A 25,855-nucleotide genomic window follows, 5' to 3' on the forward strand; every position below is an offset into this window, starting at 1 on the left:
GTTCCGGGGACAGAGGGGGTTCACTTCCGGCGGCAGGAAACGAAGCCATGGTAAGAAGGTGGTGTGGTGGGAACCGCGGGAGGTGGTTTGCTTTTCGGGGCCGTGGTGAGGGTTCGGCAAGCAGGCAGGTTCCTGGAGTTCTGATTCGGAGAATCCGCGGTGGCGGTGAACCTCCGGCGTAGGTTAAGGCTTGCTGGGCCGCACTTTCCTGCGCTCCGATGGTGTGGGCGACAGGGTCGCTCTCTGAAATTCACTGGGCTCTGTCCCCGCGCGTCCGATCCTCGGGGGCACCAAGTGCGTTCGAGGTCTTTGAAGCCATTGTCTCATTTGGCTTGTCGTGAATCCCCTTTGTGAAAGGCGAAGGAACCGAGGCCCAGGGAAATGGAGGAACTTGCCCGAGGGGCCACAGCTAGTGTGTGTAGAAGCCGAGGTCGGAACCCAGATCGGGCCCCCAAGCCAGGACCATCTTTCCCGGCTCTCCTCGAGGTGTACAGCCGCGCACTTGATAAAACCCTTGGGCTGCGGGTTGGCGCCTCCCTCCCTGCCCAAACTGGGCTCAGAAAACAGCGCTTCCCCTTCAGGACCGAAGATGATGCTTTAACCTGACAGAGAATCAGGAGGTTGTTAGAATTATGGCAGGGATTTGTTACTCTTTAGGACATTGGTTCCTGCTGGGGAAAGTGTTCCCACGGCCTTATGCATTCGGTGCCCAGCCCAGAGTTGGCTGTCCCTGGGTACTTGTTGAATGAATGAAGGCTCTGCCACCTTTCTTGTACCTCTTCGGACTGCCCGAAGGAAAGAGGGCCAGTTTGAGAGTCAGACGATGCCCCACTCACTGGCTGTGTGTCTTTGGGCACATTTCTTTCCTTCTCTGTGTTTAGTTTCCTCAGTGGTAAAGTACAGGGGACCCTTGAACAATTCGGGTTTAACTGTGTCCATCCACTTTTGTGTTGATTGTTGAAAATAAATACATTGGAAAAATTTTAGGAGGTTTGCTGTAATTCAGAAAACCTGGCAAATGAACCGCGTAGCCTGGAAATACGGAAAAAATAAAAACGGTATGTCACTAATGCCTAAAATACAGGGAGATACTAGTTTATTTTATTTACTACCATAGTATACACAAGTTTGTTCTAGAAAGTTTATCCGAATGCGCACAGAACCTTGGAGAACTGTACATGTACATAGTTGAGAGAAACAGAAACATGAAGATGCAGTGTTAACTCCTAACTGCGTAAAATTAACCGCAGTGCATGCTGTACTACTGTAATCATTCCGCGGCCACCCCCTGCTGCTGTTCCAGTGAGCTCAGGTTTAGTATGTGCTTCGCGTGGCGTGTGCTGCCCTCATCTCCGTGTTAGCACTTCGTGGCTAGTAAATCTCAAATGGCAGTACAAAGTGGTCCCGTGGTTCTCGCGTATTTTTCGTCGTGTTTGGTGCCATGTCGTAAACCTTGAATAACACCAGGGAACCCACACGAAATGCCACTAGTGGTTCTGGAAGTGCTCCCAAGAAGCAGAGGAAAATCATGACATGACAAGAAAAGGTTGAATTGCTCGATACGTACTGTAGATTAAAGTCGGCAGCCGTGGTTGCCTGTCATTTCAAGATGAAATGAGTCCAGCGTGAGGACCATTGTTAAAAAAGAAAAGGAAATCCACGAAGCTGTTGCAGCAGCTGCACCAGCAGGGGCAAAGACCTTGCACTTTTTGCTAAATACTTTTTTATCTCGTATTGAAAATGCAGCTTTTATGTGGGTGCAGGATTGCTATGAGAAAGGCATCCCTGTAGGTTCTAATACAATCCGAGAAAAAGCAAAGTCGTTACACGACAACCTGAAGCAAAAGGAAGACGAAGGAACTAAAGCTGGAGAATTTAATGCCAGCAAAGGATAGTTTGATAATTTTAGAAAGAGGTTTGGCTTAAAAAATGTCAAGATGGCAGGAGAAGGAGCTTCTGCCGACCCAGAGGCATTGATAAGTTCCCACGTCAAGAGCTCCTAGACTGTGCGCCAGAGGAGTTGACCAAAGGCGCCTCCGTGGAGATGAGAGCTTCTGGACCAGTGCCACATAAGGAAGACGTAGAAGAAGCAGGGCCAGAAAACAAGTTGACGTTAGACAGCCTGGCAGAAGGTTTTCGATTATTCAAGACGGGCTTTGACTTCTTTTACGACATGGACCCTTTGTGATTCGGGCACTGAGACTCAAGCAGGTGATGGAAGAGGGCTTGGTGCCAGACAGAAATATCTTTAGAGAAATGAAAGAGTGAAAAAGTCAGACAGAAATTACGATGTATTTCCCTAAAGTTAGGCCAAGTGTGCCTGCCTCGCCTGCATGCCCTTCCGCCGCCTCCACCTGTCCCCCCCCCCCCCCGCACCCCTGAGACCGCCAGACCAGCCCCGGGGCCGCCTCGTCCTCAGCCTACTCAGCGGGAAGGTGACAAGGATGAAGATCTTCCCGCCGACCCGCTTCCGTGTAATAAATAGTGAAGAGTCATTGTGGTGTACGGTTAAACTTCCCTGTTGTGTGTGTGAGCGAGTGTCTTCATGTGGAAATCCTGTAACTGTACAGCAAGAACTGTAGGGGACGCTTTGTGCCATCATCCTCTGCCTGGGCGTTCACCCTGTAGAACATGTGCAAGAGGCCTTTGGAAGTGGGTAGCCTGTCCTTAGAGGCTGTCAGGTGAGTACTATGTAATATCAAAGTAACTGTGTGTTCTTACTGTTTGGTAACGCTGCTTTATGCCATCAGAGATTTAATTACCTTGCAGTATGCCCCTTACCTCCCTCTCCGCCACCCCCCCCCCGCCCCGTAATTGGAAAAGATGCATATCAGTCTACCATCAGTCCTAGGTGGTTTTTAAAAAAAAGGAACAGTGTTTCCCATACTGTCTTCGGAACCTGACAGTAGTACTGTGCGCCATAAGAATTTTATAATGGTTCATTCATTAGCGTCCAGAGCAGGCTCCTGGGAAACAGTCGTATCGATGACTCTAGACTGCCACTTTGTTTCCAGTCCATGAATCGTTGTTCTTATAAATAAATAGGAATCTCCCTTTTAGCCTTTTTTGTAGATACATAGATACTATCTACTGTGTTTTGTGTCCTCCAAGACAGTGTTGATGAGGCTACTGACAGTTCATTTTGGAAACAAGATAAACTTAATGGTACCGATAATACAATACTGTGAATGTATTTTCTCTTGTGTTTCCCCCCCACATGTGGTTTTCTTATTCACATTCTTTGCTCTAGCTGGCTTTATTCTAAAAACGCAGTATGTAATACGTGTAACAACAAACATGGGTTAACCGACTTATCAGTAAGGCTCCTGGTCAACACTAGGCTATCAGTCGTTGAGTTTTTGGGGAGTCAGGAGTTACAGGTGGATTTTTGACTGCATGGGGGGTTGGTGTCCTGAACCCCTGCAGTGTTCAAGGGTCAAGGTCATGGCACGGTCTTGCACCGCCTGTGTGAAGCTCACATGAACTTAAGGCATCCTTCCCTGTGTCTCCGCAGTAATCGCAACCTCACAGGACTGGCGGGAGCCTCTGGGTAAGGGGCTCTGTGCGTGTTTTTTTGTTTTGTTTTGTTTTAAAGATTTTATTTATTTATTTGACAGAGAGAGAGAGATCACAAGTAGGCAGAGAGGCAGGCAGAGAGAGAGAGGGAAGCAGGCTCCCCACTGAGCAGAGAGCCCGATGCAGGGCTCGATCCCAGGACCCTGAGATCATGACCTGAGCCGAAGGCAGAGGCTTAACCCACTGAGCCACCCAGGCACCCCTCTGCGCGTGTTTATTTTGTGATTAGCGTGGTGTTCTTGAGAGCAACGCTGTCCTGTCTCCCTTCCAGGCCGCCCTCCTCCGAGCCGTGCCACGGTTGGCAGGCGCAGCTGCCTGGAGAAGGCCTGCATGTGGGCTGTGGTGCCGCACCGGGCAGGATCCTGGGAGGTGGATGGGGAGCGGGACCCCCACCCCGAAGGAGAAGCCTGCAGGCATGGACGCAGAGCAGTTCCAGATGGTCTACCGGTTCGATGCTATCCGAGTCTTCAAGTACCTGTCCCGGCTGAAGGTGACGCAGACGGCGCTGACGCTGCTGGCCCTGCCGCCTGGCTTCTATGGGTACTCGCACGGCCTCGTGACTCTCGGCAACTTGTGCCTGGCGGGTGGGGTAGCCGGCTTCGCACTGGCCATGCTTTTCTGGATGAGCCACTTCTTCCGGAGGCTGGTGGGCATCCTGTATGTGAACGAGGCGGGCACTGTGCTGCGCGTAGCCCACCTGACCTTCTGGGGCCGGCGGCAGGACACGGACTGGCCTGTGGCCGATGTGATCCCCCTGACGGAGAGCGAGGACCGGCCCCAGGAGCTGTTCGTGCGCATCCAGCAATACGGCGGGAAGCAGACCTTCTACCTCAGCCTGCGCTACGGACGCGTCCTGGACAGAGAGCGTTTCATGCAGGTGTTTGGGATGCTGGACACCCTCAAGTGAGCTGGGAGCCGGGCCTCCGGGTGGCCCTGGGCCGCCCGGATCTCCAGCAGGAAGGCCGAGGGTGTGGGTGAGGCCACAGAGCGGAATCAGGCCGCTGGAGACCTTGCCAGGGTCTCCAAACCCTTGTCTTTTGGGATGAGGAAATGATGAGGCAGGAGCTAGTGACTGGGTTTAGGAAAGAGGTCCTTAGTACAAATTCTTACTGTATTTGTATGCGACATTCAGCCAGATGATGGCCAGAAGTTTCTGTTAACTGCCAGTTCTTGGATGAAGCTACGTCGAGTTCACTCAAGTGGTGCCGTGCTGAGAAATCGGAAGGTGGGGAGGTGCGCGGTGGGGAGCCCAGGATTCGGAGTGAGAATGCTCGGGTGTTGTCCGTTCTCAACTCCCGGTCCTGCGGCAGGTTATCAAGTCTCGCTGAACCTTGGTTGTCACATCCGTGAAAGGGAAAATCCTGCTTGTCACATGGGACGGGTATGAGACTAAAGAGTAAATGTCCAGGTCACTGCAGAGGTCAGGGTGTGCTGTGAGGCTTCCAGGCAGTCAGGAGGGATGTCCTGAGCCCTGTGCCTGGCCCCCTCAGGGGCTTACCCCGAGAAAGGACTGGGAAGAAGCCTAGATAGAGGGGGGTCATTTGACCCCGCCGGGATGGTGACCGCACAGTGACCGGGACAGGTGTCGGCCCGGTGAGCACAGCACTCCTGCTGAGATTGTGTTTGCCACCAAGACGTCTGCGGGTCCTCCTGTGGGAATGCCCTGCGATGTGATAAAGTGAGATGAACTGTATTCTGGTACCTTATTTTATAAACCGAAGCTGATTAAATGCACTGCCCTTCCCTGCAGTCAGTGCTACATGTCTGTTACACAGTCGGTAACAGTACAGAGGAGGGAAGGCGTGATCTCTCTTATTCTGTCTCTCAGAAGTCAGTAACTGCATGTTTCGATGTGCGGACTTCTAGCCTTTTTTATTGTAAAATATACAGAATGTAAATTTATCCTTTTACCATTTTCTAGTGAACAGTTTAGTGATACTAACCATGTCTACAGCGTTGTACAACCACCGCCTCTGTCCATTCCAGAACTTTTTTTGTCATCCCAGGGAGAAACTCTATTCCCATTAAACATGACTCCCCATTCCCCCTCTCCCTGGCCCTTGTAACCACTCATTTGCTTTCTGTCTGTGTGGATTGGCTTATCCTGGACATCTGGTGTAGATGGAATCAGACACCCTGTGGTGTGTGATGTCTGGCTTTCGCTCGCCATCCTGTTTCTGAGGCACATCTGGACTGTAACCCGTACGAGCTTCATTCCTTTTTGTGGCTGAATAACGTGTGTGTAGACCATATTTCGTTTCTCCATCCGTTGATGGACATTTGCATTGTTTCCAGTGCTTGGCTCTTGTGACTAATGCTGCTGTCGTCATGAGTGGACAGAAGTCTGAGGCCGTGCTTTCGGGCCTTTTGGGTGTGTGTTGAGAAGTGGGATTACTGGGTGGGTGGTAACTCTATGTTTACCCTTGTGAGGAACCCCCAGGGCGGCGTGCATGTGCTGGGGCCGACCCTGATTTGATCCTAAGCACTAGGGAGAGCCTGGAGGGTCAGAGCGAGAATGGTGGAAGGAAGTGTGAGAGCTTTTATATTTACATATATTTTTTTAAAGATTTTATTTATTTGAGAGAGATTTATTGAGAGAGATCACAAGCAGGCAGAGAGGCAGGCAGAGAGAGAGGAGGAAGCAGGCTCCCTGCTGAGCAGAGACCCCCCCCCCCATGCGGGGCTCGATCCGAGGACTCGGAGTTCATGACCTGAGCCGAAGGCAGCGGCTTAACCCGCTGAGCCACCCAGGCGCCCCTATATTTACATATTTTTAAAGACTTTATTTATGTGATAGGAAGAAGGCACAAGCCTGGGGGAGGAGCAGAAAGGGAGGGGGAGAAGCAGGCTCCCCACTCAGCAAGGAGCCTGTTGGGGGCTCTATCACAGGACCCTGGGATCCTGATCTGAGTTGAAGTCAGAGGCTTGACTGACTGAGCCACCCAGGCGCCCCAAAGTGTAGGATCTTTTAGAAACAAGAAGAAACTGCACTTTGTAATTTGTGTTCAGTTGTAGCTAAAGATGCAAACATAACGGTTGTATAACGGTCGTAGGCGTGTGGATTTGATTCCTGTGGTTGGAGACCCTGGTCTGGGGAGTGTGGCTGGGTCCCTCAGGTGTTTGGGGACACTGGGCACCCACCGTGTGGGCAAAGCTGTGGTCTTCCCAGACATAAGGGCTTTGCATGCAGGAGCCCGAGCCCTGACCCAGAGCCTGGGTTTGCATCTGGGTTTTCCAGGGGCCACCAACCAATTCACCTGACTTGATTTCGGCTCAAAAAAGCACTGGCTTTTTCTTCAGGGGAAATGCCATGTTGTTCCACTGACCTCTTGTTTTAGGCAGACTCAGAAATCCGACCAGAAGCGGACCACTTCTCCCCCTGTGCAGCCCTGCCGTTCTGATCCTCACCATCCTCATGTCTCCTCGGGGCTGTTGCAACCTGCTGCTGCCATGATCCTTCCCCTGCTAGAGTCTGTTCTCACAGCAGCCAAAGTGATCCTTTGTTTTTCTTTTCGTTTTTAATGTTTATTTATTTAGAGATAGACCATGGGTGGGAGGAGGGGCAGGGGGAGAGGGAGAGCGACTCCTCAAGCAGACTCCCCGCTGAGCACGGTACCCCGATGTAGGCTCCATGCCAGGACCCTGAGATCACCAGAGTGATCCTTTATTTTATTTTTATTTTTGAAGATTTTTTTCTCTATTCATTGAGAGCCGGGGTAGCGGGAGAGGGAGAAGCAGACCCCCCACTGAGCAAGGAGCCACTTAACCCACTGAGCCACTCAGGCACCCCTATAAAATGTCTTAAGAGGTATTAATGATTTGACTTTGACCTCATTAAAGACAAGAATTAACTCAACCCCTGATTTGGTCTAGTTGTAAGCTATTACCTGAGTGAACCTCACCCCCGGAGATTCTGGTTATGTTCGGGATGGGTCCCCAGAATCTTTTTGACAAGCTTGACGCTGATTCTGAAATGCAGCCAGGCTGGGAATTTCAGGAATAGACTATCAGGACAGAAAACGCTAGAGTAATTCATCCCTGCAGACTTCGTGTTCCTGGGGTTCTCAGCTCCGGCTCCATGTGCAGAATCACCTGGAGAGCTTTGTAAAAATATGGTTGCCCAGGGGCTCCTGGGCAGCTCAGTCAGTTAAGAGTCTGCCTCTCGCTCAGGTCATGATCCCAGGGTCCCTTCATCACGCTCCTTGCTCAGCGGGGAGCCTGCTTCTCCCCCTGCTTGCACTTGCTCTCTGTCAGGTAAGTGAAATCTTAAAAAAAAAAAAAAAACCAGGGGCGCCTGGGTGGCTCAGTGGTTTAAGCCGCTGCCTTCGGCTCAGGTCATGATCTCAGGGTCCTGGGATCGGGTCCTGGATTGGACTCTCTGCTCGGCAGAGAGCCTGCTTCCCTCTCTCTCTCTCTGCCTGCCTCTCCATCTACTTGTGATTTCTCTCTGTCAAATAAATAAATAAAATATTTAAAAAAAAAAACCAAAACCATACCATTGCCCACACCTGTGACCAGGCATTGCTATTCAGGGTTTCTCAGGTGATTCTCACGTGTAGCCTTGCTTGACAGTCACTGCCCTGAAGCATCGCACACTGCAGGTGAGAGCCCGGTTCTCAACAGCTGTGGCAGGAAAGAACCTCCATTTGCATGGGTTGTCGGCTCACACAGCACCAGCAGAGGGCACACAGCACATGCATTGTTTCATCCTCTTCTTCCTGAGCCAGAACCACCGGATCTGCACTTGACCACCCAAGGGCTCCTGCGGCACACACCAGGAGGGCAGTATCTGGGAGATGTCCAAACTCACCTGTGCGCAACCCCTGCAGATTCTGGTAGATGCTGGTATTTGAGAGAGAGAGAGAGAGAGAGCACCGAGAGAGGCAGAGGGAGAAGCAGACTCTCCGCTGAGCAGAGGGTCTGACATGGGGCTCAATCCCAGGACCCTGAGATCATGACCGGAGCTGAAGACAGAGGCTGAACCCACTGAGCCACCCAGGCGCCTTTGGGGTATCTGTATTTTTATGCTTCCTAGGTAATTCCAAGGCACCCCAACTTTTGAGACTCACTGGGATTTACCCTTCCTGAAGGCCATGCAGATAATAAAGCATCTGCTCTCAGGAGATACAAGTGGTCCTTAGATACACAGGCGATTTCCCCCACTTTGGCAACAGTGCCCACGTGACCATCTGATAGAAACACCCAAGCAGACTTAGGAGGCTGTTCATCGAATGTTCCTAATAGTAAAAGGCATGAACAGCGGTGACAAAACTGGAAGTAAACTGAGTGTTTGTTAGTAGGTAATGTGGTGAATAAATGTCGGTAGAACCATAGTGCGGACCATTATATGGCCCTTCAAAGAAATGATGTTGGGGGGCGCCTGCGAGGCTCAGTCCACCGAGCACCCAACTCCTGGTTTCATCCCAGGTTGTGATCTCCCGGTCGTGGGACTTTGGCCCGGGTCGGGCTCTGTGCTCCGCGAGGAGTCTGTTTGAGTTACGCTCTCCCTCTGCCCCTCCCCACCATGCTCTCTCTTTAAATTAAATAAATACATCTTTAAAAAAAAAAAGAATGAGGGGCGCCTGGGTGATTCAGTGGGTTAAAGCCTCTGCCTTCGACTCAGGTTATGGTCCCAGGGTCTTGGGATCGAGCCCCGCATCTGGCTCTCTGCTCAGCAGGGAGCCTGCTTCCCTTCCTCTCTCTCTCTCTCCCTGCCTACTTGTGATCTCTGTCTGTCAAATAAATAAAATCTTTAAAAAATAATAAAATAAAAAAAGAATGAGGTTGAACTATATCTGCTGATGTGGAAAGGTAACCATAGGCTAATGATAAGTGGAAAAAGCAAGCCACAGAGCAGTACAGTTTTGTGTGGTCTTGTTTTTGCGTTTGTATAAATTGTGTAGGTTCTAATTTGTTCACAGTGGTTACAGTCGGGGGTGGTGCGGGTGGACAGGACGGAGGGCAGACGTTCACGTTCAACTTTATAACCTTCTAATACCATTTTTTAAGTTTTTATGACAGAGCATGTTGTCTGGCTTAACAGATGAAGAAAGATGCTGTAAAAAACTCTTTCAGGGACACCTGGGTGGCTCAGTGGATTAAGCCTCTGCCTTCGGCTCAGGTCATGATCCCAGAGAGCCTCGCATCGGGCTCTCTGCTCAGCAGGGAGCTTGCTTCCTCCTCTCTCTCTGCCTGCCTCTCTGCCTCCTTGTGATCTCTGTCTGTCAAATAAATGAAATCTTTAAAAAAAATTAAAACAAACAAACAGAAAACCAAAACTCTCTTTCAAGCCAACTCTGTAGGTGAAGGGAAGTCTCTCCACTTTGAAGTCCCATTCTGGACTCGGAAGCTAAGCTGATGTCGGGAAATCGTGGCGATCGTTGGTGACATGGTCACATTTGTTCCTTTTAGAGTGGTTTTCCTGCCTGTCTGCTGAGACCCTTCTGAACTCTGGGCGCCTCTGTGCCCTGGGCTGGGTATAATTTAGCTGCAGCGGATGGGGTGGTCTGTACCACACCTGTTTCCATCCATTACTTGCTAGGGGCTGAAGATGTATCCCCCCGCCCCTGCCGTGAAATTCAGCGACTGAAACCATAACCCCCGTGTAGTGGTGTTTGGAGGTGTGGGGCCTTTGGGAGATGATTAGGGTCCCCATGATGGGATAAGACCCTTACAAATAAAGAGGCTGTGTGTGTGTGTGTGCGCCCCCAGGAAGGCCATGTGAGGACACGGGGAAAGAGGTCCTGACTAAGAACCTGACCATGGACTTCAGCCTCCAGAACTGTGAGAAATACATGTCTACCATTTAAGCCTTCCAGTGTATGATTACTGGGGAGGTCCTCAAGGGGGTATGTCTGCCAGTTGACCCTCAAACTGGCCCCAGGCAGTCGAAGGTTCTTCAGCCTCTCCCCTGTCCTTGGAATGTAGATTCCACCTGACTTCTCTGTTTCCAGAAGTTGCCCAAGGGATGTGGTGTTGAGTCCATCTGTGCAGTGGACGCCAGTGAACCCAGTGAAGACCATATAAACTCTTAAGGTTCTGGCAGGTGGCTTTGGAGAGCCCCTTATCTTGCAGCTGCCCAGGACAAGGCTTGTAAGTTAAGTTCCCTTATAACCCCTGCCACCTGCCCATCCGGGGTGGCTTGCCTCTTTCTTGGGTCTCGCCCTGTCCCCTACCACCCCCCCATGTATGGGGGCCAGTTCCAGGATGCACCTGGGGAGCTCACAGGAGGTTGTAAGCCAGCAGGGGTATTCCTTCGTAGGCACCTGCGCACACAGACGTGGTCCCCTAGAGCACAGTGAGGTCGGCGCTAGTCAGGGACATTCACAGTGTGCGCAGCTAGGAGCGAGTGTCCCACCTGCGCTGCTTACCAAAGATAAGACTTCTACCATTCAAGGACCACATTTAGTGCCCTCCCCAGCGCCGATGTGGTGGGCTCTGCTGCTTGCAGGGGTGGGGGGCAGTCTGGGGTAGACTGCCCAGACGGCCAGGGGTGGGAGCTTTCCTTCCACTGCTGCTTTGTGACTTCAGGACTTATGAGTCCCCACATGGAAAGCAATAAGGTCCCTTTGAACCCCAGGCAGAGTCCAGCTTTTATGGCCTTGTTTTGATCCTGTGGCATTCAACCATGAAATCCTGCCCAATTAATCAGGCAGGGTCCATACCATCTGGCCATGTTTGTACCAGCTCTGGTGACAAAACATCCATTTCACTGATGAACCGTTGAGATATATTCTAGGACTCAGCTCGGCTTATATCTGCTTCAGGAAGTAGACTTAATATCTACGGGTGGGAACTTAACATTGACAGAAACAGACCGTTCAGAAATAGAACCGTAAGTGAGATGCTGTGTGTCCTGCCACGTTGTAGCTGTGACCGGTTAGAGATGTTCTCTCTGTGCCTTGGGTTCTTCCTGTGGGAAGCAGCGGTGACTGTGGCACCCACCTAGGCTGGCTGGGGGGGACTCACTTGCTACCCGGAACACACTTAAATTGTGCTTGGTCCAGGGCAGCATTTGATAGAAGCTAGCGAGCTTCACTGTTAGCACCCTCCTTTTGCTGAGGAGGTTCAGAGAGGTCAAGGGACTTGCTCAAGGTCACCCAGCTAGAAAGCAAAGTTAGGTCCTTCCGCTGCAGCGTTCTGCCTCCCCAGCACCAAAGGAGAACAGGAAGTAGAAAGCAGTGTCTGTTTTTAACAAAGAGCGTTTGACCGTGAGGTTTTGGTACCTTCCACCACCCACTTTAGGAAGTTACGTTAAGAGAACATAGGAATGCCGACCAGTTCAGGTTGACTTTACAAGGCAGGTGGGCAGGCTGGCAGCTAGGCTGGCCATGGGAAAGGTCCTGGAGTGGAAGACAGTCCCTGCCCGCACCCGATCCTAACCCAACTGCATGTGTGTAGACACACGTCTGTTTATACACTAAGAGACCATCTTTCATACACCTCTGTTTCAAATCCTGGCTTCCAAGCAGTTCCCCCAACCTCTTTGAGATTGTTTCCTCTCCTTAAAAATAGGCATATGAATACGTAGCTCATAGGTTTGTCAGGAAAATGCGCATAGTAGATGCTCAACAAATGATTAACTGTCTTTACTAGATGTGATTATTTTAAAAACACATTGAATGGTAAATCTTGCCGTCCAAGAAAATTCTTTTATAGACATGTTGGGTATCCAAGGCAGAGGAAACCTGGAAAACCACAGATCCACACCTTGGTTTTACAGGTGAGAAAAGTCAGAGCCACACAGGGTCACTGACAAAGCTGGAAGAAGTAGTGAGGCAGGGGCCCACGATCCCCGTGCCAGGTCGGGCCACCAAGTCATCTTGACTGTCCTAGATTCCTGACTGGTCTCTCGGCCTCCCTGTCCTTCACAGGAGCGTTCAGCATGGTGGGTGATCTCCCCACCCCACACCACAGCGTGAAAATGCGGTGCCTCTGAGCAGGGCGGGGAAGGCTCTCTACAGCCGAGCCCGCCTGTTGCTTTGGTCCAGTCTCTGACTCCTGCGGTCTCTCTGTGATCACATCACAGGACGCCTGTCCTTACCCTGTCTTTGTGCCTCTGGTTAGCTTTGCTCTCTGTCTGGACTGCCTTCCGTCCCTCCTCCGAGTCACTGGAGCAGTCCCTCTCAACCTTGAAGATGGAATTCAGGGACCTAACTTCCAGCCCAATGTGGGGCCTGCACTCTACAGCATCTGGGGTCTGCCTGTATTCTGATCCCTAGGCTGGCTTGCTGTGACCTCTACCCCACCAAGAGATGAGCTGAGTGGGAGGACGACGCCCTGTCCACCCCTGTGCCCCCGCCACATGCTAAGTCCTCGAGCTCTGGTGACGTTAGTGGCCTCCTGGTGCTTCCTGAGCCCAAGGCAGACTTATGCAGGCAGAGTAATCCCCCAAGACCTCCCTCAGTGGTATATAATAGGTGTTTAATAGGTACTTGTCAGACGATGACTTAACTAAACCGTTCCCAACCCCAAAAAGGCCACGTTCGTGCTCATGTTTCCATTATAAATTTTTTAATTAAGAATACTGATTAACGCAGGAAACAGATTTAATTCACGGAATTGTGTATATGGTCATCAGTTACATTGTGACATGTCAATTTCTTTATCATTGATTGGCACTGTCAACAGAATACTGTAAACAAGATCACTTTGAATGTTTAAGTCGGTGGTGCTCCCACCTGGGGTTCTCTACCATGAACTGATCTATGTATGTGTGTGTATATATATATATATATATATGTATATGTAGAGAGATAGGTATAGATACACAGGTATATTAATGTGCACAACTTTGCATGTTTACTGAGTGTCAGTAAAAATTATAAAAAAACACCCATTTATTATAATAAAAGTGAGGATGTGCTAAGACTTGCTATTACAGGACCTTGTTTTCTGTAAAAGTAACAAGACTTGCTAGAGATAGTTAACTAAGGTCTATGGCACTGATGGGAGATGGATTCATTCCCAGACCGCTGGCGACAGAAGCACTCTGCGGGCCCCGCCCTCGTCAGCCACCTGTCGGCTGGGCTCCCCGTTTTTACCCACCTCCCCCCTTACAATCTCGAGCCCTGCCGAGAGTCTTTTCCTTGAATTTCTTCCAGCTGTACCCCCACCTCCAAAAGAGGATGCCTCAGGAACTCGTGTGATGCCCTGAGCCAACAAGATCGTGTTGAAAAATGGCTTAAAAAGTTTCACGCAAAGGAACTTCCCTTGGTAAGGAGTGAATAAGTCTGGAAGTGCCTTTCCAGATAGAACGATTTCATTTCTCCACGATTGCCTCATGAGAGAGAACAAAATGCCTATAGCCAGTCTCTCTACCGAAAGAGTCGAGTTTCCGGTTGCGCCTTGGCTTGAAAACCTTTTGGACTCCGGCACCCAATGCTGAGGTTCTCCAGAGAAAGTCTACTTGTGCCAATAAATGAATTAGGGTTTGGTTTGCATCTGGCTTGTTAAATAAGGCCTTAACTCTTGGGATATTGCCTGTGGAATCTGGGAAGGTATGAGACCATGAACTGGTGTGTCTTTGAGCGTGCTGTCTCCTTTTCTGCAACACTCCTCCTTGCCTTGCTTGGAGAACTCTGGCTCATTCTACCAACTCGTGCCCCATGTTATTTTTTCCCCGAAACCTCCTGAGCCTGCCTGCCACTCCCTCTGACTTCCCAACGTTCCCATACATCTGTCACAGCACTTGCCACTCGGCTTGGATTTCCGGTTGAAGAATTTTGTCCCCAGTGAGATGGGAGTCCCTCGACAGCAGGGACCATGTTGTATTCCTAGTGCTTAGCACCGGGCCTGGGACAGGGGAGGGACTTAGCGAGAGTCCCATGAAGGAATGACAGAATAAACAGATGGACATACGAACGAGGGGTACCCTGCACAGAGAGGGGCAGACACCTCCGCTCAACCGGCAGAGCCAACAGCCCTACACCAACACAAGTCCTCCTGGAAAGCCGTGGTTAGCACAGACCCCAAGATGAGGCGTGCACCAGAAGCCAAGGATCTGACCGCGTCTGTTTAATACGCACTGCCTTTTCTTCTCGACAAACACAGGTCGAGGACCACTGGGAAGAGTGGAAGCAGAAAAGAAAAAGAAACCACCACCACCCGTTTGAGGTCTTGGAAGATTAGTTATTAGAAGATCAAAGAGCAGAACTGAAATCTTGCTGTGTCCAGTTCCCAAGACAGCCGAGCAGGCAGCGGGAGGCGGAGCGCTTCCCTCAAGGCCTCTGAGTCTGCCCCACTCAACACCCGTCCGCTGCTGCGGGACAACCAGAGGCTCTTTGTAGGAGCATTGCAAGTCTGATCGTTTCCAAGACTGTCTCGCCTCCAGAAGAGGCCCCTTGGCCTCTGCTACCATCCAACTCAGCATTTAACTCTCATCTGCCTGGTAAGCTACATCCTCCTCTCTGTCGGGAAAGTCTCTAATCTGGAGTGGCCAGTACAAGGAAACCACCTGGAACCAACAGGCCATCTTTTCTGCATGGTGCACTGGTGCCTGGAGTTTCACGGTGCTACCCTCAGGAAGAAATCTAGCTTAGCAACCAGTTCTCCGTGCTGGAGGGCTTCGCACGGCTCTGCCGTCTAGTGAGGGCTGCTCCGAAGGGGAGTAGAGAAAGAGCCCCTGGGGCGAGGACGGGTCAGACCCCAGGTGCCCAGGGAGACAGGGGGAGGTGGCTCTGCTGCCCAAAGCCCTGGGCTTCTGTTCCAGGGCCACTGGCTTGTGCTTCTGACCTTTTGGCTCCTGTGTGTCCCCATGGATGCTCAGAGGACACACTGGGATCCCAGGACTGGGATCACATTTAACAGAGGGGACAGAGTCAGGGGAATGGAAGGTGGTGAGTAAGAAGTGCCGGTGATGCCTCCCAGAGATTCTCCAAGGCCAAGCCCCGTCAAGGACGGAATTCACAGTTTAGAGGATGCCCAGATACACTGAGTGGAGCAACCCCTTCCTGCACTGCAAGCTCCAGCCTAATGTTCCTCCTGTCCTGCCTTTGTGTCATCTGTCCTATCCTTCGCTGAACTGTGCATGGGACCTGCTCAGAGCCCCAGGCTGGGCAGGAGGGGGAAAGCAAGCCTGTCTGTCTCAGGCGAGGGGGGCCCGCATCCTTGATCACGCAATATGGCACTCGAGAGGGCCCGCAACCCAGAAGTCCCCGCCACCAGTCCTGGGAGGAGCTGTCATTCCTTTGCCTGGCTTCCAAAGAAACTGTTGGGGTCAAGGTGGGCACATATATGGCCAGGACCCTCATGGCCCTGCCGAAGACGATGTCCAGGGCTCACGCAGACTTTCTGGGCTCAGACCCATGTGCGTCATTGGCTCTGCAGGGAGGAAAATCAAAACCAGCCCCTCCCGCCCGTCCCCTCCCCCCGAAGCCACCACAAACATCCCCGCCCCACAAAGAACCCTTCCGTTTACGCATTCGCCTCTGATACTTTAAGTGAAAACATGAATTAGGCAAACTAATCAATTTGACAACAGTTGAGATTGGGGCTTTCTCAGAGCACAGCGGAAATGGCTTCTTTACTTGAAGTCTGCTAAGATGTCGCTGAAAATATTGAGGAACAGGTGCGCGTGGTGATCCCTGAAGACCAGAGTGGGGCGGAATCGGATGGATTTGTCCCCGCAGCCTCCCAACACCACGCCTGAAAGCAGAGGCAGGAGGAGAGTCAGCGGCCTGGGCACAGAGCCGCGCCGTGGCCGCCGGGAGGGGGCTACCTGCAGTGCACCTTCCTTCCGTCCAGCTTCTGTCTGTCCTTCCTCCCAGCCTGCCGGCCGTTCTCTCTCTCTTCCTCCCACCTTCCCTTCTACCTCCAATGTCTGCTCTGCTGCCCCCGAACCAGGCCAGCCGAGGCCTGCCTTCCAGAAACTCATGGTAGGGTCAGGAAGGAAAGAAGCAAACAGGAAAATGACGGAGTCCAGGGAGGCCGGCAGCAGGTGCGAGGGGCAGAGCTGTCACCACGGAGGGTTGGACCTGCTGATTTTCTTTTTTTTTTTTTTTTTTTTATTTTTTTTTAAAGATTTTATTTATTTATTTGACAGAGAGAGATTACAAGTAGGCAGAGAGGCAGGCAGAGAGAGAGAGGAGGAAGCAGGCTCCCTGCTGAGCAGAGAGCCCGATGTGGGACTCGATCCCAGTACCCTGAGATCATGACCTGAGCTGAAAGCAGCGGCTTAACCCACTGAGCCACCCAGGCGTCCCGGACCTGCTGATTTTCAAGGGTGTCTTCAGCACTGACGAGCTGGGCGTCCTGGTCAAGGTCCTGCAGTGCCCCCGAAACTCAGCTTTCTCTTCTTAAAGAGGAGGCGAGATACCCCTGCCCCTTGGGAATTCTGAGAGGGAGCAGTGAAGGGGCCGTGTCTACGCTTGACCCATCTTAGGGCCTCCGATTGCACGCTCTGACCCCACTGCACCTCTGCCATGGCTTCCCATAGCTCAGGAAGAAGCTGGGAGGGACTCTACAACAGGCTCTGCAGGCCCACGTGACGTGTGCCCCGTGGCCGCTCCTCACACCCCGTTCCAGGGGCTTCTCCACCTCCGTGGGCTCCATCCTGCCTCAGGTAATTGCACATGTCCCTCCCTGTGTCCGAATGCCCTTCCCCACCTTCCCCTGGCCAGCCCCAGCTCCCTGGCTAGACTTAAGGTAAAATGCCTCTTCCTCGAGGAAGCCTCCCTGATTTCCTGGTCCGACACTTCCCCCGACCATTCCATCCTTAGCCCCTTTCCTCCTTCCCAGGATGCAGAACTGCAACTGATGCTTTACGAAAAGCTGTCTCACGTGGTCCCTGCATGCTAGACCGTGAGCTCCCTGAAGAAAGGGCCCCGATGGTCTAGCTCCTTCATCATCTCAGTTGTCTCCTTTGTTGTGTAACTCACCTTCTCAGTGAATGTCTGTCGAGTGAAAGAATAAGGAAATCCCACTGGCCCCTGTCCCTTCTTTCCCGAAAGAGCACTCAGACTGTCTTCAGCCCCTCGAACCCTCTGCCACCCTGTGCCCCGCAGTGCACCCTCCCCAGGTGACCTGGATCCCTGATGCAGCCCAGCTTCCAGTCCTGCTCACTTACCTTTGTTTCTGGCCATTAAAATGAGTTTATTCCGTATGGTTTCATCGGGAGTGTCAAAGGAGCAAAAGGTGCCTCGTCCTCTCACTCTGCTGATGAACTGGGGGTACCGGGCCTGCAATGGGGGGGGGCACGTCAAAGCCCATCACCCGGGCAGCAGCCGGGCCGTCACTGCGGCTCCTCACATGCACCCCAGGGTCTGGCCTTCAGGCCTGTGCAGCTCCAGCAGGACGGCTGCGGGGTTACGGGCTCTGGCTCTACACATCCAGTCCCGAGTCCAAAACCCGCTCTGCCTCTCTCTCCTGAAGCACCCTGTAAGTGGCCCGTGCCTCACCTTCCTCTTAAACTGAAGTATGTAAATGCTCTTGTTCCCCACGGGCCATGATGGGAATTTAGTGACACAAGATTGGCACTCGGCAGGTGCTAAGAGGACGTCAGCCGTCCTTATCAGAACTTCCACTGGCTCTGTCAGTTAAGCATCCAACTCTTGGTTTGAGCTCAGGTCATGATCCCAGGGTCGTGGGATCAATTCTCCCTAACCCTCTGCCCCACTACCCCGAATATGTGCCCTCGCGCTCTCTCTTTCTCCCTGTCAAATAAATAAGTAAATAAATACATGTTAAAAAACCATAACCTTAGGGCAGTGGGGCAGAGCCGAGGGGCGAGTGTCATCTCATTGGTGGAAAAGTGGAGATAAAGCCACATTCTGGTGCTAATAAGGGCCCATATGGGTGCCAGGCACTTACATGCATGGTCCACCAGCAGAGGAGGGCCCAGTGGGTCTCCACAGGTGGGGAAACTGAGGCTCAGAAGTCCCTGCAGCACTTCCTCTGCTTGTTCAGGCACCTGCTGACTGGCTGGAAGGTCTCAGCTGCTCTAACAGCCACACTTTACCCCTTGAGCGTCTGGGCCTCCTGAGCGCCCCTAGAACATGGACTTTGAAGTCCGCCAGCATCAGGTTCCAGCCCCAGGGGTGTCATATGGGAGCTGTCTCACTTTGGACAAGCCAACAAACCCTCTGTGCCTCAGTTCCCTCACCTATAAAACTGGGCTAGTAATGGTGGCTACACTCACCACTGCTGGACTTCACCCCGCGGGTGTCAGAGATCCCCTGTTCCAGGCCAGGCACGCAGCAGGTGCTCAATAATGCAGGCTGTTACCACAACTGACCAACCTCCCTCCCCAAACCCCTGCCATCTCCCGCTGATGGTTCTGCTCAGGTCACAGGCAACTGGACCCTCCAGCTCCCAGCGGATGGGCTCTTTGTGACCGTCAACCGGGGAGGGTCCGCTGACCTCCAGCTCCTGAGTGGGCTGTGCTCCCACCGGCCCCGCCCCATCTGGGAGAGTCCTGTGCACGTGTATGTGTGTGTATGTGTGTGTGTGCGCACGCTAAGTGGGGGGGAGGGTGTCGGGCAGGGATCTTGACAGAAAAAGGCAATTATAACCGAGAGCTGTGTTGTCCCACGCAGCAGCCACGTGTGGCCTGAGATGTGGCAAGTGCAAGTGGAGACATGCTGTCCATGGAAGGTCTGGGCCGGGTTTCCGAGTTTTAAGAGAATACAACCTCCCACAGTGACTGTTTTCCGTACTGACGGCAGGCCGAAATCATCGTGCGGACGTGATGGGTTAAGTAAGACACATTATTGCTAACTTTGCCCCCTTCCTTTTTACTGTCCGTCTGCTTACTAGAACGTTTAAAATCACTTCTGTGGCTTGTCCCGTTAGTGCTACTGCGGAGTGGTACGTGTGAGAGCACAGCAGCAACAAGGAACGAGGTGACGTGTCCGGGGGAGTGTGAGTGCGGTGCGTTTGCGAGGCTTCCCAGAGGACGGCTGCCCGAACTTAAGAGAGCCAGGGACGGGGAGTGGGGGAGGGGCGGACCCTACAGAAACGGGGAGCTCAGATGGTGCCCTGGAGGGCGGGGAGCCACGGATGGGGGAGCGCGAGGGGTACCTGGAGGTCCAGCAGCCCCGTCAGCAGGGCCTTCCCAGCATGCGCTGCGTTGTTCAGCAGGTCCTCCCGCTTGATGATGTTGATGACCTCGGCCAGCAGCAGGTTCTTGGACGGGTCCCCCAGCCAGGTGTTGAAGATCCGGTATGGCTGGAACGAGGCCCAGGGTGTTGGAAGGGTTCATACACGGGCACACCCTGGAGGGGCCCCACTTCCTTCAGACACGTGTCCGTCTTGGGAGGAGAGAAACCAGACCAACGAGCATCTACCAAGGCCCGGGAGGGTAAGACACGTCATCTCACTGCAACGGCTGCTACTGTTAGGGAGACCAAGTCGGTCCATGCCCTAGACAATCTCTCAGTCCTGGGGCAACCACGACAGTTGGCCCTTAACTACTTATAATCCTCATTTTCTAGACGAGGAGCCAAGGTTCTGAAAGGTTAAGTGATTTGTCCTGGAAAATACCGGTGGGGAGTCAGGAGTGGATTGGGGGCAGTCTGATTTACAGTGACCACCGATTTACTCCTCCATGAATTATTCAGGTGTTAGTGCAGCTAACTAAAACACACTTCCTAGCCTCCCTTGGAGACAGGAGTGGACATGTGACCAGATCTTAGTCAAAGTGTTAGAAACAGAAATGTTGTGGGATTTCTGGGAAGGCTGCTTTATTAAGACAAGCAGGAGGCCACTTTGTCCTTTCCTCCTTTTTCTTCCTACTTCCTAGAACTGATACATGATGGCTGGAGCTCCAGCAGTGATTTTGGATCATAAGGCAATCTTGAGGGTGGAAAGCACATGCAGGAATAGTGGAAGAAAAGATCCCGGGCCCCTGATGACTGTGTGTGTGTATATGTGTGTATGAGAACCCCTATGTATATTTGGCAGTACAGTGTACTGGTTTAGAGCATGGGCTCCTCATTTGAATCCTGGCTTCGTCACTTAACAGGCTGTATGAACTTGGACAGTTTAATTAACCTCTCCATGCCTGGTTTTTCGTTGGCAAAATAGGAGAGAAAAATAACACCTACTTGGTTAGATTGTTTTAAGGATTAAAAGGACCTGAGAAGTACTTAGAATGGGGCCAGGCACAGAGCACGTGCTCAGTTCAAAGCAGCGGCTAGTAACAACATTATCCTATGGGCACATGGAGATCAGGAGACTGACAGTGGGCTCTGAGGAAGTTGCCCCGCACAAAGTTGGGTGATCATAACCACTGGTTAATTACACTGGTAAGAAGTGGGTGTCAGGGGCCCTATGTGACCTGGTAGGTGTCCACTCAGCTCCTGGTTTGGAGAAAGGAGTGGTGGGGAGCCAGAGTGGGTGGCTACTCACAGCATTGGGTCTGAACTCCTCCTTGTGGAAGAAGCCCCCAGTCATCATCTTCTTGCTGAAGGTCATCACGTCTGCAGGGTCAGCCAAGCCCCAGTGCTCGTGGGCCCAGAACTTGCCTGTGCAGCCCCCTCCCGTCTGGACCTCATCCACCAAGAAGGCACAACCGTGCTGGCGGAGATGGGAGAGAAGGAGCAAATCAACACCCACCATGTCGACCAACATCCAACCAGCCAGAGACGTACCGCTTTCTGGTCTGTGAACCAGACCCCTGCTCCTGGGCCAAGCAGGTACATTGGAGCTGGACCTGAACCTGTCCTCAGACTGCTGAGCTAGAATAGGACCGTAACATCGAGTATACCCTGAACCTACTCCCAGCAACACCGGATTCAGCTTCAGGCCCTAAGTGAGTCAGCGACTTCCTCCGCGGGCTGGCGGTCCCAGCAGAGAGGCCCAGTCCTGCCTCCCAGGCTCCAGCTGTCCTGTTTGCCGGTTCCACTCACCAGCCCGACCGCCGGTTATCGTGTACGTGTTTAGAGCAGCTCCTGTCTTACTGGCTGGATGTGCCAGTTGCACGTGCACGAGGTATTAAAGTAAACACGGGATATTAGTCTAGAGTCTGCTCGCTTTGCGTCTATGGAGTGTGGATCACGCTGGGCTGAGAGATGAGGTGGGGTCTGCAGAGAGAACAGGAGGCTGAGGCCTTCCCAGGCATCCCTGGATTGGGCAAGTCCCTGACTAACGTGGCAGGGTGGAGGCTGGTTCTGCAGTGAGATTTTAGGGACAAACTCCTAACCTAGCCCCTGCCTCCAATGCCCCTACCTGCGAGGCCATCAGGCAGCCTCTGACCATCTGGACATGCTCGAGGACTCCAGAGCTAACTCTTTGCTCTGGAAACCAGCTGGAGAGGGCCCATGGCCCCGACCGGCCCCCACGCCATGCACTGACCTTCCTGGAGATGTCTCTCAGCTTCCGGAAGAAGTCGTCAGACGCGTGGTTGTCCCCGCCCTCTGACTGGATGGGCTCCACGATGATCCCTGCCACCGTCTTCTTCTTTTTCCGGTATTTCACAATCAGATCTTCTACCTGCATTCCCGGGGGGCAAGCAACAATGGCTGCCTAGTAGGGCAGCGTCCGTGGATGGGCAGGTGGTCTCCCCTTCCCCCGGAAATGATGCCAGACACGTGTTCACGTGTACTTCCGGCGAAGATGGCGGCAGCCACTCAGAGCCGCTCGTGTGGGCGGGGATGCGCCCTACTTGGGCCTGGTGCTAGCACCTGCAGGGGAGAAACTAAGGACTCGGGCCACAGAGGGGCTGAATGAGACCACCCAGCACAGGCCCGGCATATGGGAAGGAGTTGCTGCCCCCACCGCAAGTACAATGCTACGGCCACTGCATCGTCAGCATGATACTGGTAGGAGAGTCCTTTCTGTGCAGAATCTCAGATACGTATTTGTTTAAAAAATGGTGATTTCTAGAAAAACTCCCATTATATATGTAGCTAAATATTTCTGTTGCATGGGGCTGTACTAGACTCCATTCCCGTCACTTTTCTTTACCGCGAAGTACCTAGTACCTAGCACCTTGCTTCACATGCAGTCCATGTTAATCATTAACTGATCGAAAAGGATGACATGTCTAAGGGGCAAAGCTGCCTCAAACCAGCCTCATTTGAGCTCAGATTCCAACCATGAAGACTTTCCAGTGTCTTTTCCCCAGCAAAGACTCCTTCCAGAGTCTAACACGGAACGTAATACGCAGGACAGATCGAAGGGAGGGCTGCTGGTTATGGCAGAGACGCGGCATCAGGGCTGTCCCTCCCCTACCCCTCGCTGCAACCCCAGAGCAGCCCTAGGACTTGGGAGCGGGCTGAAAAGTGGTAGACAACAGGGTCCTAGGCGTCCACTTTTTCCGTGGGCTGCCCTGTATCCTCATAAAGCCTCTCTTGTTCCGGAGTCAGCGAAGCTTACCCCCAAAGAAACTTAAATGGTACCAGAAATCAGTACTGGAAACCGGGTGATGGATGCCAGGAGACAAAATCAAGGTGTCCCGTTCCTTTTCCCGGTTCAGAACATGTGGGACACAAGGCCTCTCAGTCCCCACGTCCCTCCCAGGGACCACCACGCAGGTCCCAGGCAAACTCTGCGTGCCCCTCCCCGAGGGGAAGGAGACGGGGCAGTATTACCTCTTCGAGACAGCGGGCTTCTTCCTGCTGGTTCTCTTTCACAAAATCTTCCAAAGGGTATTTCAGCCGTGGGAACGGTGCAATGGGCCAGTCGAAGGAAGGGATGTCGATCTTGTGAATAGCTTTGGAGTGCGTGGTCGCTAAGCATCCTAGGCCAGCAAAACACAAGGTGGTTGGGCTTGGGGAAGTAGGAGGAACAGTCTTCGAAAAGCAGATCATGGGCAATTCAGGTCATGTCTTCCAACCCCCAGGGAGGCCTGCTGCCTGGAGTTCCTGTGATACTCTGATGCTGAAGCAGAACCCGTGTGTGTGTGTGTGTGCGCGCGCACGCGCGCGCAGGCACGCTTTCCTTCCTGATTCACTGCAGATTCCGCACAAACTCTGAAGGCACGCAGGCACGGAGTTAGGGTTTGAATCCCGGCTGTGCCACTGTCGGGCCCTGGCATGTTCCTTCCTTGCCAGGCCCTGATCTCCACATCTGCAAAGTGGGACTAACAGTACCCGCTCTGCAGAGAACAGCGTGGAGTTAGTGAGATGCTACATGAAAACGGCCAAGGTGAGATATACGTGAAAACTGCGGCTGCTGCTGTTAATCACAGTCTAACTGCCACCAGGGGCTCACCCCGGGCTCTCCTTACCCATGGTCCTCCCATGGAACGCGCCCATGAACGAGAGGATGCTGTACTCGGGGCAGCCGGGGGCCTAGGACCAGAAAACAGTGGTGGTCAGTCACAGTCTTAGGGCTGGGGGATCGTACTGTTGACCTGCGCGCCTAGAAGAACACACATGTCTGTCAGAAGAACCCGAGTCCGCTCTCAGGACCAAGTGAAGACCAAGTGAAGTCCCAAGGTCTACACCCGGCCCACAGACACTCAAGTAAAAATGTTTTCAATCAAGAGATTTCATGTAACTGTCTAAACTTCTGGCTTCTTACAAGTTCTGCATCATCTGGGCCCATTTTCCTCCCGTGGCCACTGCAGGTGGCTAAGGCCTAAAGGCTGGGCAGACACGTTGCCCCAGGGCCCAACACCTGCCGTAGGCTGCTGGGGCTTATGAGTTTTGAGCTCATACTGTGACCAGACTGCTCTGGCTTCCACTGCTCTGGTGGTCCAGACATCTCCCGGGATACAAGGCTGGGCAGGGCATCTCCCTGCAAGTCTCTGGGCTTTTGGAAGGGGTCTGTGGGCTGGGGCCAGAGTGGCAGCCTCTTCCTATGAGGATGCTGCCCGCGCTCCGGAGGGACGCAGGAACTCCCACGTGGACGGCACAGTGGTCTCATTTCCAACCAAGCCAGACGCTTTTCCAGCTGCTTTAGGCAGACTACTGGGGGCCCAGAGTTGCTGGGAGGCTCACATCACATTTTCTCGGGCCGGCTGATCTCCTCGGGGTCCCTGACAGCCCTGGGGAAGAGCACTAACCCTCCTTCCCCGTCCCCCAAACTCTGGAATACCCTTCCTGCCACTTTCCGTAATTGTCCCCTGATGCCGCCACTAAACATGAGCAACGGGACCTACAAGTGTGACGGAACAGGATGCCCGTGGGGGTCAGGTGAGAAGGGGGGAGGCATGACCCACTGTTTATTATAAAGACGGCCAGAAGGAAAAAGGAAGTGTTTAAGTTTATGGAGGTTGGTGTGAACACAGAGAAAGAGGTGGATGAGGGGAGAAAAATTTAAGGAAGCATGAAAAGAAATTAAAAACAATCTTACCACCCAGAGGCAACCCACTGTAAACATATTAGCGGGATTCCTTCCAGTAATCTCCTGTGTATTTACTTACATGGTTGACAGCACAGGGTCTGTGCAATTTACCTTCCACTGTTCTCACTAAATTACAGCTTGTGTGTCTCCAGGCCGAGAGAAACCCTTTGTGACTGTTTCTGCAGAATCTTGCGGACGTATGCAGGGGGGTCATTGACTTCAGTGGCTCCTGTTTTTTTGTTTTTTGTAATAGCAGCAGACCCTTCTGTCTAAGTCACTGAATGGAAGAGGGCAGGCCTGCTCTGGCTGAAGCTGGCTGGGAGCTTGTGATCTAGATCTATCCTCCTGGTTCTCCCTGTGCCCCTAGGCTCCCCCTCACCTCCGACACTGGCCTCCTTGGCACCTCTGTGGACCACTAGGGTTCCATTCCCCCTTCGCCATCTATATAGCTGGTTCTCAGTCTCTCCTGGTTATCAAGACCATAACCTCCAATGGGGTGAACTCCCTCGTATGTGCCTCTGTGCTGACATTCTGGATGATTCTGGTGAGTATATTAAAGGCTCCTCAGACGGTCCAGTTCTGTCCTGGGAAACTGATGCGTGCCGGTCAGGAAGGGCGCCCTTCAGTCTTGACACCAGAGGAATGGACCAGGGAGGGGGAATGCTTGGGAACCCCTTGGTAGGGATGTGATGTCTGTGTCCCTCCCAAATATCCATGTGGAAACCTTCACCCCACCTCCCCGAAATATGGTGGTGTTTGGAGGAAGGACCTTTGGGAGGTGATAAGGGTCGGATGAGATCATAGGGTTGGGCCCTGGAGATGGCGTCAGTGCCCTTAGAGGAAGAGATCCCAGAGTGCCTGCTCTCTCCTGGACATGTGAGGACATGGTGAGAAGGCACCGTCCACAGGCCATGCAGAGGGCCTAGCCCAGGGAATGGGACTGACCTTGACCTTGGACTCCAGCCTCCGAACTGTGGGCACATACTCCGTTGTGTAAGCTGCCTAGTCTGGGTGTGGGATTGTGTTACAGGTGCCGAGCTGCGTGGGATGC

At 52.6% G+C, this 25,855-nt stretch overlaps 2 protein-coding genes and 1 long non-coding RNA gene across 5 annotated transcripts in view; 2 read left to right on the forward strand and 1 right to left on the reverse strand.

The window, feature by feature from the left end:
• Positions 1 to 10: 10 nt before the first annotated feature.
• TMEM186 (transmembrane protein 186) lies at positions 11 to 5,626 on the forward strand. 2 transcript variants are annotated; one of them, XM_059415348.1, is made up of 2 exons: positions 11 to 50; positions 3,848 to 5,626. In XM_059415348.1, the coding sequence occupies exons 1-2, from the start codon at positions 48 to 50 to the stop codon at positions 4,481 to 4,483; spliced, it is 639 nt and encodes a 212-aa protein (XP_059271331.1). In that variant the 5' UTR covers positions 11 to 47; the 3' UTR covers positions 4,484 to 5,626. The 2 variants fall into 2 exon arrangements, with proteins under 2 accessions (XP_059271331.1, XP_059271332.1); XM_059415349.1 differs by lacking the exon at positions 11 to 50 and adding an exon at positions 2,429 to 2,681.
• An 8,945-nt stretch (positions 5,627 to 14,571) lies between these two features.
• ABAT (4-aminobutyrate aminotransferase) overlaps positions 14,572 to 25,855 on the reverse strand; it is an 80,042-nt gene continuing 68,758 nt past the window's right edge. For both annotated transcript variants that reach the window (XM_059415341.1, XM_059415342.1), the window contains 7 exons: positions 23,744 to 23,807; positions 23,106 to 23,254; positions 21,868 to 22,005; positions 20,923 to 21,090; positions 19,594 to 19,740; positions 17,642 to 17,753; positions 14,572 to 16,221 (listed from right to left, as the gene is read on the reverse strand). In XM_059415341.1, coding sequence (XP_059271324.1) covers positions 16,100 to 16,221; positions 17,642 to 17,753; positions 19,594 to 19,740; positions 20,923 to 21,090; positions 21,868 to 22,005; positions 23,106 to 23,254; positions 23,744 to 23,807 — 900 coding nt within the window. In that variant the 3' untranslated portion in view covers positions 14,572 to 16,099. The remainder of the gene's footprint in view (positions 16,222 to 17,641; positions 17,754 to 19,593; positions 19,741 to 20,922; positions 21,091 to 21,867; positions 22,006 to 23,105; positions 23,255 to 23,743; positions 23,808 to 25,855) is intronic.
• LOC132026918 (uncharacterized) lies at positions 16,228 to 19,586 on the forward strand. Its single transcript, XR_009407037.1, has 3 exons — positions 16,228 to 17,137; positions 19,110 to 19,270; positions 19,366 to 19,586. It is a non-coding gene; the product is annotated as an uncharacterized LOC132026918 (long non-coding RNA).

Source organism: Mustela nigripes, chromosome 11, assembly GCF_022355385.1.
Source record: "Mustela nigripes isolate SB6536 chromosome 11, MUSNIG.SB6536, whole genome shotgun sequence".
Lineage (NCBI taxonomy): Eukaryota > Metazoa > Chordata > Mammalia > Carnivora > Mustelidae > Mustela > Mustela nigripes.